At 46.2% G+C, this 15,219-nt stretch overlaps 3 protein-coding genes across 5 annotated transcripts in view; all 3 read left to right on the top strand.

Moving 5' to 3' along the window:
• The window catches only part of ZNF530 (zinc finger protein 530), a 14,035-nt gene extending 11,479 nt beyond the window's left edge, over nucleotides 1–2,556 (top strand). Inside the window, exon 4 of the transcript XR_001000657.1 lies at nucleotides 2,341–2,556. The gene's annotated coding sequence lies outside the window, so the exon portion shown is untranslated. The remainder of the gene's footprint in view (nucleotides 1–2,340) is intronic.
• A 1,171-nt stretch (nucleotides 2,557–3,727) lies between these two features.
• Nucleotides 3,728–13,518, top strand: ZNF134 (zinc finger protein 134). 3 transcript variants are annotated; one of them, XM_011932371.1, is made up of 4 exons: nucleotides 3,728–4,320; nucleotides 8,633–8,718; nucleotides 9,258–9,354; nucleotides 10,345–12,106. In XM_011932371.1, exons 3-4 carry the CDS (start codon nucleotides 9,315–9,317, stop codon nucleotides 11,586–11,588), a joined length of 1,284 nt encoding a protein of 427 aa, XP_011787761.1. In that variant the 5' UTR covers nucleotides 3,728–4,320; nucleotides 8,633–8,718; nucleotides 9,258–9,314; the 3' UTR covers nucleotides 11,589–12,106. The 3 variants fall into 3 exon arrangements, with proteins under 3 accessions (XP_011787761.1, XP_011787760.1, XP_011787759.1); XM_011932370.1 differs by lacking the exon at nucleotides 8,633–8,718 and having other exon boundaries at nucleotides 10,345–13,518; XM_011932369.1 differs by lacking the exons at nucleotides 8,633–8,718; nucleotides 9,258–9,354 and having other exon boundaries at nucleotides 10,345–12,113.
• The window catches only part of ZNF211 (zinc finger protein 211), a 27,568-nt gene continuing 24,202 nt past the window's right edge, over nucleotides 11,854–15,219 (top strand). Inside the window, exon 1 of the mRNA XM_011932560.1 lies at nucleotides 11,854–11,897. Within this exon, the coding sequence (XP_011787950.1) occupies nucleotides 11,854–11,897 (44 nt within the window). The remainder of the gene's footprint in view (nucleotides 11,898–15,219) is intronic.

Raw genomic sequence — 15,219 nt, 5'->3', positions numbered from 1 at the left:
TAGCCAGGATGGTCTCGATCTCCTGACCTCGTGATCCGCCCGTCTCGGCCTCCCAAAGTGCTGGGATTACAGGCTTGAGCCACCGCGTCCGGCCCTGTGGTTTTATTTATAAAACTTCTCCTTAGGTAAGGGCCTGAGGTTAACTTTGGGGGTGACAGATATGTCCGACACCATCGATAGGGTGATGATTTCAAAAGGGTATGTACGGGTGTATTTATGTGTGTGTATATATATCAAGACTTATTGTTACACTTTAAATATGTGCAGTATATTGCATGTTGATTGCACCTCAATGAACCTATAAAAAGTTATTCCATTAAAAAATCTGGTCCTCCCACTTCTATTGGAAACTGGGCAACTTGACAGCCTGCAGTGTTTTGAAACAGCATGGATTGGATGTCTTGTTTCCAGCATATGTCCCATGCTCCCCAACACTCTTCCTCAGGAAACAGGGAGGAACAGCTATTCCTCAGCGAAAAGGTGTTCCTCAGCACCTGCTGAGTGACCATATTCCCTGAATGTCAGAAAAGGAACACGGTGACTATTTTGGACAAAATTCTGAGCTTACCTTGCCTGAATCAGTAGCCGCCAAATTCATTGTGCACATCTTATAATTTCCAAGAACATACATATTAAGTGAATATTTTTATAATTGTGAAATGGTCTGTTCAGGGCCCTCATTCCTCAACCTTTTTTTTCAACCACCCTCTCATTAAGGAAGCATATGTATTAATCATGGTCTTTGTTTTTTGTATTATATGTCTTGACATCTTAAAATTCTTGCTGGTTACAGAGAGACTTACCCTACCAGAGGTAGCTAATTTCTAAAAATAGTAAACTATCTTGGGAGCAAGGCAAGCCAACCACCCTCTTTATCTAACTCTTACTCACCAAACCAATACTTTCCCTGCACTAAATCATCCCAGCATTCCTGCCAGTGAGTTTGCAGCAGTCCGCAGCAATTTTGGTCCTTGCCTCCTCAGAAGAAAATTCAGCCGAGGAGGCAGAGGTTGGTTTAAGGCAGAGGAAGAGACCAAGGCAAGTTTTTTTTAGCAGGAGTGAGAATTTATTAAAGTGTTTTAGAGTAGGAGTGAAAGGAATCAAAGTACACTTGAAAGAGGGCCAAGTGGATTACTCGAGAGGTCAAGGGCCCCACTTGATCCTTGGCTTGGGACTTTATACATTTGGTCATTTCCCAGGCTCTCTATTCTCCTCCCTTGTGTAGGCTGTTGCTTGACTACTGCATGCACAGTGGTCTGCCAGCACTTGGGAGGGGCCGCATGCAGTAAACATGACTGTTTACTGAAGTCATACATATACTCATTTGGGGTGATTTCCCCTTACGAGTCAAGCACCCCCAGAGGAAGGTCAAATACCAGACAAATGTTGCCATCTTGCCCCATTTTGTGCATGCTTGAAACCTTGTCAGGGATTGCAGTTCACTGGCTCCAGGTGTTTTCTATCTGTTGGAAAACTCTTTTCCCTCCTGGTACGAATCATGGCCACTTACCATCTCGGATAGTTTTATGCTCTCCTGTCCTTCACCCAATGAGAGCTGGACATCTCAGGGGTCCCTCTCTTGTTCTGTTTATTATCTCAGAGGAAAAGATTTATGGATGGCCCATCCTTAATGCCAAAATTGCCTGACATTCCTGGGGTCCCTCTCTCCTGCCCTACTCATATCTACCTACTCTAACAGCAGGGTCAGGGTATGAGGCCACTAGAGACCGCCCCTGTAAATCAAAGCCAACCAGAATTATTCAGACTAGCCAGTACTCAGCTGTTTGCTCTGATCTGTCTTCCCTTTCCCATGGAAAACACAATAAAGGATCTGGCCTGGGTGCTCCCCTAGCTCTTGCTTCTTCCTTTAGACTAAAACCTGTTCCTCCTGTGGCCCTGCATGGCGTACTGTACTTCTCATTTCTAGGGGAATTCTGAGTAACATTAAACTTTTATTTCAGTGGTATTGAGCTCTCCATGTCCTTTTCCGATAAAGACCCATCCACAAATTGGCCTCTCTTGGCTATGTAATATTACATATCATTCCAGCGCTTCTCAGTGCCTTCACCTCTTTTCTCCATTATGCCTTCCACATTATAACACTCCATATAATTTAGCATTTTTTTCATATTTCCTCCTCTGTCTTTCCTGAGTACAGTGTAAGCTACTGGGGTCTGTCTCTTGTTTTGTAAATGTCCCATGCAGTTAAGATAGTGTCTGAAATACAGTTGTTCCTTGAACATTTGTTAGAACTATGAATAAGCATAATGCTACAGCATCCCTGTTCACATTAACATTCTGATAGCACTTTCTAAATGTTTTCTTTACTTCTCCCTCCAGGTATTACTGAGTGTTTTCAAGAATGAAAAGAGGCCTGGCATGGTGGCTCACATCTGTAATCCCAACTTTTTGGGAGGTTGAGGTGGGAGGATCCCTTGAGCCTAAAAGTTTGAGGCTGCAGCAAGCCATGATCATGCCACTACACTCCAGCCTGTGCAACACAGCGAGATCCTGTCTCCAAAATTAAATAAAAAATATTACATTTTGGAGACTAAACCCTGCTTGTGGTCATAGTTCTAGCACACTTGTGTGCTCAGCTTCATTTGCTCACTTCTTGGAATTCAATGTCTCCTGCTCAAATTTTGCTGTCATCTTAACCGTTTTCACATATGACGGATATGTGTCTCCAGGTCCATTTCTTCATGTATCTATGAATAACTACAGAATTATTAACTTTGAGTAATTTGGCCAGGCATGGTGGCTAACGCCTGTAATCCCAGCACTTTGGGAGGCCGAGACGGGTGGATCACGAGGTCAGGAGATTGAGACCATCCTGGCTAACATGGTGAAACCCCGTCTCTACTAAAAATACAAAAGAGCCAGGCGTGGTGGCGGCGCCTGTAGTCCCAGCTACTTGGGAAGCTGAGGCAGGAGAATGGCGTGAACCCGGGAGGCGAAGCTTGCAGTGATCCAAGATCGTGCCCTGCACTCCATCCTGGGCGACACAGCGAGACTCTGTCCCAAAGAAAAAACAAAAAAACTGAGTAAACAATTCACAAATGTTTTTGTCTGTCTTTCCCCATACATTCCCCCTTCTTTCATTTTTTTAAACCGTAAGTAAATCTCAATTCTCAATTCAGACACTGTCCACGTAATTGCAGGTGAAATGAGAATCACCTCCCAGCCAAGAAATGTGATCCCAATTTTCCAAATCTTTGTTTCTGGGTTCAGACAACACCTTTTCAGCCCCTGTCTTGGCACATAAAAACATTTATAATGTTTCTTCTTTTCAGGTAAGAAACATTCCCAAAAGGAAATAGATATATCTCAATTTTTGGGCTAGGAACTCTCATTTAGATAAAAGAGTATTGCTCCTTTGGTTGGACATTAGTGATCATACAGGCAGGAAAGGTGCCTTCCTTGACCACCTTCTTTTGCCTGTCTTCCTCCTCATGGTTCTCTCAGGTATTTCTTTTCTGAGGAAACCAGAGGAAGAGCTCCATATTAGTCCACTTGCTTCAGGGAGCTCCAGCATCCCTCCATAGCCACTGTCTGGGGACCATTCTTCCACTCCATGGCCCTGCCTGGGGACAATTCTCTGTTAACCCTGACCCAACTGAGGATCACAAAAGTGACTCAAAGCTTCCTTCTACAGTACACATATTTTTTAAATGAAGGAAATTTGAGTGAACTATGAGTGGACTCAGAGTGACATTGGATGTTGTGTGTCCATTTGGTGGTGTGACTTTGGGGAACATGTGTAAGACTATATCCCAATATTTCGGAGATCCCTGCAGACTTCACTACACAAGACCTGGTTGAGGGTCCTTTAAGAGGAGCGAAGCCACGCCCTGCCCTCAGAGTCTCAAGGCATAATTTCTCAGCGCCCCTCGCAGTACCATTTGGTCTTTGCCCAGCATGCAGGCGAGTTGCCACGGCCAAGGGCACATGAGAACTACATTGCCCAGAAACGTCTGCGCCGCGCGTCGGCGGCGCTCTTAGGGGCGTTTCCCTGCGGACGGAAGCTCTCTGGGCGTGACTTCCGGTATCTTCCTCGCGGCGGACATCTTGTCGGCTCTTAGGTGGAACCATCGGAGCAAAAGCTCGTGGTTGCTGGGCAGTTCCGAGGTGACGGAAGCGGGAGGGTGCGGGAGGAGTCGTTGTTCGCCCATGCAGAGTGGCTGGCCAGCGAACACCCCGCCTCCACCCCCGGGGACGAACGACCACGGTGCCAGGGTCGCGCGACCTGGGACCCGCCTCGCGGCTCTGTGAGGTCTATGAACTATGATGGCGGCGGCCGCGGTGTTGAGCCCGGCGCAGGTGGGTGCTGCGTTCCCCAGACTTTCGCCCGCCCGGAATCCTGAAGTTCCGAATGAGGAGCGCCTGTCTGAGTCCCTGCTGCGCAGGCCCCCGTGTCCAGGGCAGCGGGGCGCTGGTGGGTGGGACCTCGTCCCTAAATCTGGCATGTAAGGTGGGGGCGAGTGTGACGGGCAGAGGGGCAGCCTGAGCACAGGCTTGGAGCTGGACTGAGCTCTTAGCAGTCGGGAGGGTGTGTGAGCGGTAGTCATGCATGCAGTGTCGCGGGGAGAAGTTGCACCTTCATTGCGAGGATGATAGGAGCCATGGCGGGTTTTTTAGGGTGGAGGCAAGGGATTTGATAAAGGATTTTTAAAGCATTCCAATGTTTGCTGAGGAGGAAACAGACTAAAGTGAGGTAGAAACGATGAAGATGGAGGCAGAGCAGAGAGACCTTTGAGGAGGTCCCTGCAACAATCTCCAGAAGTGTTGCCGTGGTGGCTGGGCCAGAGCAGTGGCAGGAGGGATTTGGGTGAGGAAGTCGTGAGATTCTGGATAGATTTTTTTTTTTTTTGTATTTTTTTTTTAAGTAGAGACGGGGTTTCACCGTGTTAGCCATGATGGTCTCGATCTCCTGACCTCGTGATCCACCCGTCTCGGCCTCCCAAAGTGCTGGGATTACAGACTTGAGCCACCGCGCCCGGCCCTCTGGATAGATTTTTAAAGATGGAATCAACGGGGTTTCCAACTGCATCAGATGTGGTCGTGAGTGAATGTAGGGAGGGGAGGGCTATCCAGGGTTTTTTTTGTCTGTTTTCCTTCGTGAACATGTGAAAGAATGGAAATTGGTAAGTCACAGCAGGGAGCACCTTTCAGGGGGATCAGGAATTGGGTTTTGGACTTGGTGAATCTAAGGTGTTCTGCTTTGGAGGTTCACATGGGTAGCTGAACATGCAGGTCTGGAGTTCTGGAGAGGGAGTTGTGCTAGAGACCTTCAATGCATGAGGCATAAGGGTAAAGCCTGTAGTGGATCAGGTTTAGAGGGTGGAATAATAAGGATATTATCTTATGTGGCCTCTGAAGTGAGAGGTAGGGTTAGAGTGGAAGACCAGGGATGAAGGGGTGGACATTTAAGATTCCTTCCAGAAAGGAGGGGTCCTGGCATGTGAAAAGATTCTAGATGGTGGTGTTGGAAGTAAATGCTCGGTGCTGCAGAGTGAAACCAGCACTCAGGCAAAAGTTTTCTCAGCAAGGCAATTTACTTCTGTGCAAGCGTGCTGCCTGCGTTAATCACAATCACAAGAGCACACTGAACAAAGGAGGGAAGGGGGTTTTATCGCTAACCCGTAGTCCCTACCTTCCTCTGTGTCACTCCCCCATGGGCTGGGGTCGAACCGCACAATCTAAGCTGACCCAAATGGGTATATTTTCCCAAATAAGGAAGAGGGAAGGGGAAGGTGAGTTACAGTGGTGTTACATGTGGGTTGTGTGGTTTTGGCAGGGGGAAAGGGTGCAAAGTAAATAAGGGAACAGATGTGAATTAATGATTAGTGCTGACGGGAAGGTTTTTTACAGTAACTAGGGGCAAGGAGGCATGGAGAACAAGAAAATTAGGTTTGAGAACAAAGAACAAGGAAGTTAACAGTAAACCTTTGAAGAGCAATTTTATTATATCTTATAGTGCTAGCAAGAGGAGAGGGCTGTAGAGCATATGTAGCCTGGCCTGCACTGGAGACCAAGGTGAGGGATGCAGTAGATTTGCCACCCTACAGGCTCAGCATGCCTTCATGGGCGCTGCCTGTGGAGCAGTTCCATCCCCAACCAGTGCACTGGTGCCTCAGTTACCCAAACCCTCAGGTAAGCAGAATTGATGAACATCTCTAATGAAGGATCACTGCAGCTCCCCTTCAGAGGAATGTGTATCAGGTAGGCTGGTTTAGTGCAAGGACTAGTGTACACCTTGCAAGTCCACGGAAGTAGGGAACTAAAAAATGTATATACAAAGTAAGGTAAATTTATACTAGCACTTCATGATTGATCAAAATATTAACTTGCCTTGAAGTATTTTATTACAATGGAAAATCTTACCAAATTTTCTTAAAAACTTTTAAAGCAAGCAAAACAGACCTAATTTTTTAAAAACTCATCAGTTCATTTGCATGGATAGTAGTAGCTGGTTTAAAGGCACTTGAGATGTACAGACAATCCTGATACAAACAATAGCCCTATGAGGTAGGTGCCGTTTTTATCCCCACTTTTAAGATGAGAACACTCAGACACTGGTCTTTGTTTATATTCACACAGCTGGTAGGAGCCAGCACTGAGATCTGAGTATCTGAAGTTAGAGAGGTAACCCAAAATCATTCCTGCCAAAGGGCAGGGTAGACAGAGCTTAGGGAAACAGTTCAGTCCATGAGATCCCACTGTGGGAACCTGCCACTCCCAGCTTCCCTCCTCTTGTGAGGTTGCCATGGTGGCAGAAACTTGTGATTCCTACCTAGATGAGTGCAGATTGTCTCACGCCCTCACTTAGCCCAACACACCCCCATTATCTCAGCAACTCAGTATGAAGAATCATAGTGTTCTGGGACTCTTCAGTGTCCCTTCTGTCTACTGTTTGAGGAGGTCCTGCAGTCACCCAAAGCTCTGTGTTGTAAATTCTGTTTTGGAGTTATGTGGAGTTTCCATTTCTGGCAAGCAATGGGATGAAGTGTGGAACATTATCTCAGGCACAGGAACCAGCATGTGCATATACTTCACTTGAGGCTAAACTAGGAGTGTTTGGGGAACCTCAGGTCTCCATTATGTCTAGTGGGATCAGACAGCAGGGACAGGATTCGGCCCAGAAATGGCAGCCTGAGGATCTGGGTTTCTTTGCTGAGAGAATTGGGAGCCACTGCAGGTTTGGAGTTAGGAGGGAGTGATCTGACTTTGGTCTTAACCAACTTTCTCTGACTGTACAGTGAAGAAGAGACTATGGGAGTGAGGATGAAGGAAGGAATAACTGAGGAGTTTAATGCAACAGTTCAGATTGGACCACAGTGGTGGCTGTAGAGGTTGGAGATGTGGATGGATTCTGAATCATTTTTCTTAAAGTGGGACCAACCAGATTTTCTGATGTGGAGGATGAGAAAGAAAAGGGGAGGGGTGAAGGATGACCCTGGATGTTTTTGTCTGAGAAGATATAAATATGCCATCAACTGAGGTGACCAAGTTGGTGGTAGGAGTACCTTTCAGAGGTAATATCAGTAGTGCAGTTTGGCTGTGTGGAATCTACCATGTTCCAAAGACACTTGCATGGAGGTGTCAAGTAGACAGCTGGACACAGAGATCTGAAGTTCAGAGAAGGGATTCAGGTTGGAGCTATCCAGGGTGGCTGCCCAGCATGTGGATCAGGATTGAGGCTTGCTTCCAATTTAGAGAATCTTTAGGTCATGGTGACAGTGCCATCAGCGCCCTGTAAGGACAGGCACAGCATGGTGGAAGTAGGGGCCATCTTAGAGGATAGAAGAGGGAAGGAAGTGTCCTTGGGAGGAAGGAGAATAATAGGGTCCCAGGCCAGGTGGCATAGTGTTCCAGAGAGAGAGTGGATGTGAGGTGAATTACTGTAGTAATAGAAGGGAGGTGACAGTGAGGCCAAAGCTGTGCTTATTCAGCTCTTTATGTGCTCCTCAGGCTTCCACGGTGACCTTTGGTGGGACCTGTGGCGTTTCAATCAAGCTAGTGAATTAGCCCAGAGACAGATTGGGACAGTAGGCAGAATCACTGCGCTTGGGGTAGGTGCCCAGTGAGTGTGGGTTTTGAATGAGTTAAATGTTGAGAAGAAGCCTGTGACTGACCTCAGTAGTACAACAGCAAAGCAGAAAAGGGCTGAGTTTATCTGAGATCTGCACATGGTTCTGCATTGCTAATTGACCTGTGAAATAGATCCAGGAGGGGGGGATTTAATAACTGGATTCGGGGCAACCCATGGCAGTGTGTCCATTGATCAGGACCAGATGTTATCCTGGATGCTTTATCCAAGCATTCTCTGGATGCTGTGTGCAGATTTGCATGTGGGGAAGCCGTGGAGGTACCTATGTTGTGGGTATCCATAGATGTAAAGGAGGTATGGCCAAAAGGGTGATGTGCACATGGAGATGGAGTGTGAATTCATGAGCCCAGAGCTCTGGTACCGAGGGTTTCTGAGACAGTGCTGAGCTCAGTCACACCAAGGCCTGTTACGTCATTTGAGTTAGATGTGACAAAGAGTCCCGGAGAGAGAGGCTGCCCTTAAGCTCAGTTGTCCATCTCACACAGGGCTCTGTGACCTTCACGGATTTATTTGTGTACTTAGGAGGAATGGGAGCTGCTGGATGAGGCTCAGAGACTCTTTTATTATGAAATAATGGTTTCTGTGCTTTGCATTTATAGTCTCCCTGGGTGAGGCCCCGGTATCCCATTTTTCTGGACTGGGCCCTACTCTTCCTTTTTGCCCTGGGGGTTGCTCTTTCCTTTCCATAGCTAGAGCATGGGCACTGCTGTCTTCTCTGATTCCCTCACATAGGTCCCCAGGGTACCAAGGCTCAGCTAGATGCATTGCCTCCTCTCTTCCCTGTGTTCCTTAACTCCTGCTGCCCTGAAGCCTTGCCAGGAAGGGTTTGGGGATCAAGAGTCCTAAGGTGACCCAGTGAATCCTGCTTGGCCTCTCCCCGGCCAGGTGACTGTCCACAATCATGACACCTCTGGACTCCGGGCTCTACCCGCTTCCTCTAATTGTAATTTCCTTGAGTCTGCCTGTGTCAAATCATGGTCACCACCTGTGGGCCCCTTGCATTGATGAACCATTGATGAAAGGACAACTTTCTGAGGTTCATTTTGTAGTATTTGTTTTCTTGCAGTTTTGCATGGGTGGGCTACTCTGGGCTAGTGCTTTCACACTCAGTCTGTTTCATCTTTCCCCTATGCTTTGTATCTTCCAGATCCTTTGTGGTTGCTGAATTGTAACAAGAGAGAGAACCCTGGGTGCCTGAGAGGGCATGACTCTAGTCACAGCAAGAGGGGCTTGGACAGGCCCTGGTGAGTGGGAGCTGAGGGACGCCATAACCTCAGGGCTGAGATCCTGTAGTTCCAGAAACCTATGTTGTGCCCATCACAAGTGCCAAGGCTAGAGGCCGTAACTTAGTTCTACCTTTTTATCCCCATTCTGTACACTCTTGTCATTTCTTTTTTTTTTTTTTTTTTTTTTTTTTTTTTTTTTTTTGAGACGGAGTCTCGCTCTGCCGCCCAGGCTGGAGTGCAGTGGCCGGATCTCAGCTCACTGCAAGCTCCGCCTTTCGGTTTCACGCCATTCTCCTGCCTCAGCCTCCCGAGTAGCTGGGACTACAGGCGCCCGCCACCTCACCCGGCTAGTTTTTTTGTATTTTTTAGTAGAGACGGGGTTTCACCGTGTTAGCCAGGATGGTCTTGATCTCCTGACCTCATGATCCGCCCGTCTCGGCCTCCCAAAGTGCTGGGATTACAGGCTTGAGCCACCGCGCCCGGCCACTCTTGTCATTTCTAATCTGACTTCTGACCCAGGGCTGTCTTCTCCCGTGCTCTACCGGAGGGCCTCTTAGTAGAGCAGTAGCTCTCTCTCTGCAGTGCTTTCCAACATTGGACTACACTTAACACTGATGTGTCATAAGATGTGTGCGTATCCTTAAATAGTCCCTGAACACGTTACTTGTTTTGAGTCGCATTTTCCTAGGCCTGGACACACATTTCGGCATAGCACTCACTTGTCACCCACAGTCAGCCAAGGTCCTGCTAAAAGTCATTGCAGAGGATGAAGTTGGAGACCTTGTACTACACTCCATCCTCGTGTCTTTGTTTCTTGTGAGGCCATCTCCATTCTGTGACTTTTAGATTCCAGTACTGTACAGCAGCCTTTTCTTCAACCTGATCCTAGCTCTGTTCCACCAGGAAACTTAGGTACTCAGTCCTGGGTACAACAGACACACGTTTGTGATGGAGTTGCCCCACCCACCAAAGTCAGCATGTACATCAATAGTATTTTTCTGCCTTCAGGTTGTTGGCATGGAGTGAAGGATGAAGAGTCATCTTCTGAACAGAGCATTTCTATAGCAGTGTCACATGTTAATACTTCCAAGGCAGGTTTGCCCACACAGACAGCTTACCCTTGTGACATATGTGGCCCCATCTTGAAAGATATTTTGCACCTGGATGAACACCAGGGTGCACACCATGGACTGAAACTTCACACATGTGGGGCATGTGGGAGACAATTCTGGTTCAGGGCAAACCTTCATCAACACCATAAGTGTTACAGTATAGAGAAACCCTTAAGAAGGGATGAAGGTGAGGCCTCAATTGTGAAGAACTGCACAGTTAGCAAAGAACCTCACCCATCAGAGAAACCCTTTACGTGTAAGGAGGAGCAGAAAAACTTCCAGGCTACTTTGGGTGGCTGCCAACAAAAAGCCATCCGCAGTAAGAGGAAGACACACGGGAGCACTGAGAGTGGGGATGCATTTCGTGGTGAACAAATGCATTACAAGTGCAGTGAGTGCGGGAAAGCTTTCAGCCGCAAAGACACACTTGTCCAGCACCAGAGAATTCATAGTGGAGAGAAGCCTTACGAGTGCAGCGAGTGTGGGAAGGCCTTCAGCCGCAAAGCTACGCTTGTCCAGCATCAGAGAATTCATACTGGAGAAAGGCCTTATGAATGCAGCGAATGTGGAAAAACCTTCAGTCGAAAAGACAACCTTACTCAGCACAAGAGAATCCACACTGGAGAGATGCCTTATAAGTGCAATGAATGTGGGAAATATTTTAGCCATCACTCCAATCTAATTGTACACCAGAGAGTTCACAATGGAGCAAGGCCTTATAAGTGCAGTGATTGTGGGAAAGTATTCAGACACAAGTCTACACTTGTTCAGCATGAGAGTATTCACACTGGGGAAAATCCTTACGATTGCAGTGATTGTGGGAAATCCTTTGGCCACAAATACACCCTCATTAAACATCAGAGAATTCACACTGAGTCAAAGCCTTTTGAGTGCATTGAATGCGGGAAATTCTTTAGTCGAAGTTCTGACTTTATTGCACACCAGAGGGTTCACACTGGTGAAAGGCCTTTTGTGTGCAGTAAATGTGGGAAAGACTTTATCAGAACGTCCCACCTTGTTCGACACCAAAGAGTTCACACTGGAGAAAGGCCGTATGAGTGCAGTGAATGTGGGAAGGCCTACAGCCTAAGCTCCCACCTCAATCGGCACCAGAAAGTTCACACTGCAGGCAGGCTTTAGGAGTGCTTTGAATACAACGGGACTCATCAATCAGATGTTGAATTTCATATATGTGAACATTGATACAAAGGAGATTCCTTATGGTGCCAGGTATGTAGGAAGCTTCGAGGATATGTTGCACTTTCTGACTTGCTCAGGTTTTTTGCCAGAGTTTTGTCGCTGTCAATGCCTGTGGCCAAAACCATCTTAACTCTACCAGCTTAGATACCCCGGCATTGGGGAACGCAGGGTTTTGTATTCTCCAGTCCCTGGAGAAAATCATGAGATGCCTGAGTTCATTGGGGGTCCTTATTCCGTTCTGTATGACAGGTATAGGTATGGACATGACCCATCTTTAGCCACGAGGGTCTGCGCTGTATCTGCTGGTGTCTTATACAGAAGGTTTACTTTCTTCGTGGATATTCTTGGTCTCACATACTTGTAATGAGTTTTTCCAGCCTCCAAGTCACCTGGCCTGGGAAAGTACTTGCCTCGTGTTGCTCTGCTTTGTGATAATAAAGGCTTTACAGTTTAAGCCACTTTTAATCTTGGGGGTTCTCCTTACTGTCTGGAGTGGATTGAAAACAGACTTTGCCAAACTGAAGACAGCCTTTGTGGGGCACCTCCAACTTTGCCTCAAATGGGACAGTGGGTTGAGGGAGAGCAGTTCTTAGTTCAGTTTTGATGTTAACTTCCATAGCTGACAAACCTTGTTAAGTAAGAATTCAGATCTTGTGTAGACCTGATTTGTCTGGATTATTTGAGAGCCCATATTTCACCTTGAGGAGGGTGCCGCTGCTGTGACAGCCTGCGGTGTTTTGAAACAGCATGGATTGAGTGTCTTGTTTCCAGCATATGTCCTGTGTTCCCCAATACTGTTGAGGGAAAGCTGTTCCTCAGGACCTGCCGAGTGGCCATATTCCCTGAAGGCCTGAATCTGGTACACAGGCCACTGTTGGTAAGATCTAAAACATCCAGTAGGGAAACAAAATGGATAAATATTGGGTGTGGATAATTGGGATTGGGGAGATTGCGGCGAACTAGAGGGGAAGTACCCATTGTAAAAACACATCCACAGACAGTCCAGGCACTGAGGCTGAATGGGATCAGGTATCCAGAAATCTCAGGATCTCCAGGGCTGTGTTACTCTTAGGTCAAGATCACTGGTGCAGCAACGAATGTAGTTTTCCTATATTCCTCTGCCTCCCTGGGCTCTTTACTTAATGTCTTTGCTGCACAGGCAGTAACCCTGGGAGTAAAGAGGTGTGGTGGTCCAAAGAAGTAGCTTTTGTGAGCAGCTGGAGTGTCTGGTGACTCTCTTGGCAATGGTCCTCATTGTTTGCCAGTTTTTCTTACTACTGAGGAAGAGATTGTCTTCCCAAGGTGTTTGGAGCGATAAGAGTCACCGTAGTGATGTAGAGTCACTCTTAATGATGTCCAGTTGTCCAGTTTCCAATAGAAGTGGGGGACCCAGATTTTTTAAAGGGATAACTTTTTATAGATTCACTGAGGTGTAATCAACATGCAATATATTGCACATATTTAAAGTGTACCAGTAAGTCTTGATACACACACACACACACACACTTGAAACTATCACCCTATCAGTGGTGTTGGACAGATCTGTCACCCCCAAAGTTAACCTCAGGCCCTTAACCTTTATCTCAGTGCTCTCCTTCCCCCAAAATCTCGAGGCAACCATTGAGTAGTTTTCACTATAGGTAAATTTGTCTTTTCTAGAATTTTATGTAAGTCTGTCTATAAAGTGTTAATTTTGTTTGTTGTCTTCATGCAACAGAATTTGAAATTTGTTCATGGTATGTATGAATAGCCAATTTTAAAATTACTGAGTCATATTCTGTATGGATATACCACAGTTTATCCATTTACCTTGATTGGTGTCTGCACTCCACACCCCATTTTTAAATACTAAAAAGCTGCTGCAAATATTGATGCATGAGTCTTTATATGGACACTTAGCTGAGAACATTTTTAAGCAGAGGTTTTGAAGGTGTGGCCATGTTTCTTACTGATTATAGTAAAATATATTGGAAAAGAGATACAGGGAAGAACTGCGAAACAGAAAAGACCCAAGATTTGATGATTTGGGAAATTCTCAGCTCATCTGAATTGGAAAAAAAAAAAATTGAAAGTAAGAGATTCATTGTCAGGAAAGCATGTTTTAGAGAGATAGGCAAGGATGTTTGCTATTACCGAGATCAAAACATACATTAGAACACTCATTTCTTTGAAGAGATTAAACATGACTTGTAGATCACCTCAATACAAACAATTTGTAAGAAGTTTAAACTGTTTATCAGTCATCTCAGCAAAAGCCAAAAGTATAGATAGGGGATTCCCTAGGGGGAAGAATCTGCATAAACCTCTTTTCTAATGGTGTGAATTTCAGTGACATACAGGAGACTCACAAAATTCTTGAAAATTTTATACCAGTGAAAATGCTCACCTTGGGTCTAAAGGAACCTTGAAAGTATGAAGTTAAAGCGTGTAGGCACGTAAAGTGTGAAGTTAAAGGGTGTAATGTTCTATACATGGGACTGGCTGCAGAAACAGGTGCGAGCCCTCGCTACCCTGTCATGAGAAAGGAAGAAGGACTCAGCAGAGGAGAGTCCAGTGGGCGGAGTCCTGAACTACATGATATTCCCATGTCTTCACTCCCAGTGGCATTTGCCAAACTAGATTTCAATTTTTCTTGGGATTGGTGGTTCCATTTGTTTGTTTTCCCCCTTCCATTTCCTCCATTTTTGAAACAATGCGTATACATACAACTATTACTCGAGGTCTTTCCCAGCCTTTTGTTCGGGAGCAGATAACTAGTTTTCCAGTTTTACGGATCCAGACGAGACAGGAATAGCACTGGGCGGTCACAGGAGGATGGAAAATCTCAACACCCTGGTTTTGGTGCAGCTGAAAAAAAAAAAAAAAAAAAAAACCCAAACAACAGCTAAAACGGGAACTAGGCAAAGAAACCGTGGGATAATAGAAAACCCCAAGCGGAAGAGGAAACTGTCAGAACCCCAGTCAGGGTGACGTGTCCGCAAATAAGGGAGGAGGGGTGGTAATCGGGGGTCCCTGAAATTCCCTCCTTTCCCAGAATACCTAATGATTGCCCCGATTAGAGGAACACCCATACAATTAGAAACCCAAACTTCGTTTTGCATGACTTGCTCTCAGGAGCACTCCCACACTTCTCTCTCGTGTGTACTTTTGCTTCACAATAAAAGCTCCTTGCCTTTGCTTCATTGTGACTCGTCACTGAATTCTTCAATGGTGTTAAGAACCTGGATGCTGGCTGGGTCTGGGGTCTCACCAACAATGTCCAGTGAGCCCCCCAGCAACACAAGAATTGTGCCCCAAGATGAGGTTATACCTAGAGCCCCATCCGTACCAGACTTAGACAATTTAGATGAGATTGGAGACTTTAGCTCAGTGTGGAGGCGCACACCTGTAATCCTAGTTACTCAGGAGGCTGAGGCAGGAGAATCGCTTGAATCCAGGAGGCAGAGGTAGCAGTGAGCCAAGATTGTGCTACTGGCTATTGCGCTATTGGCAATAGAGGGAGACTGTCTCAAAAAATAACAATAAAAGACATCAAATTTTGGAGGGGAAATACTGGTGAACTGAAAACAAC

Source organism: Colobus angolensis, unplaced genomic scaffold, assembly GCF_000951035.1.
Source record: "Colobus angolensis palliatus isolate OR3802 unplaced genomic scaffold, Cang.pa_1.0 Scaffold96, whole genome shotgun sequence".
In the NCBI taxonomy this organism is placed as follows: Eukaryota; Metazoa; Chordata; class Mammalia; order Primates; family Cercopithecidae; genus Colobus; species Colobus angolensis.
Note: the sequence above shows the minus strand (reverse complement) of the source record. Positions and strands in the feature narration are given on the sequence as shown.

Coding starts and splice junctions, on each gene's coding strand:
- ZNF134 (XM_011932369.1), top strand. CDS start 4,278: ATGAACTATGATGGCGGCGGCCGCGGTGTTGAGCCCGGCGCAG. Junction 4,321..10,344: donor CGGTGTTGAGCCCGGCGCAG/GTGGGTGCTGCG, acceptor TTCTGCCTTCAG/GTTGTTGGCATGGAGTGAAG.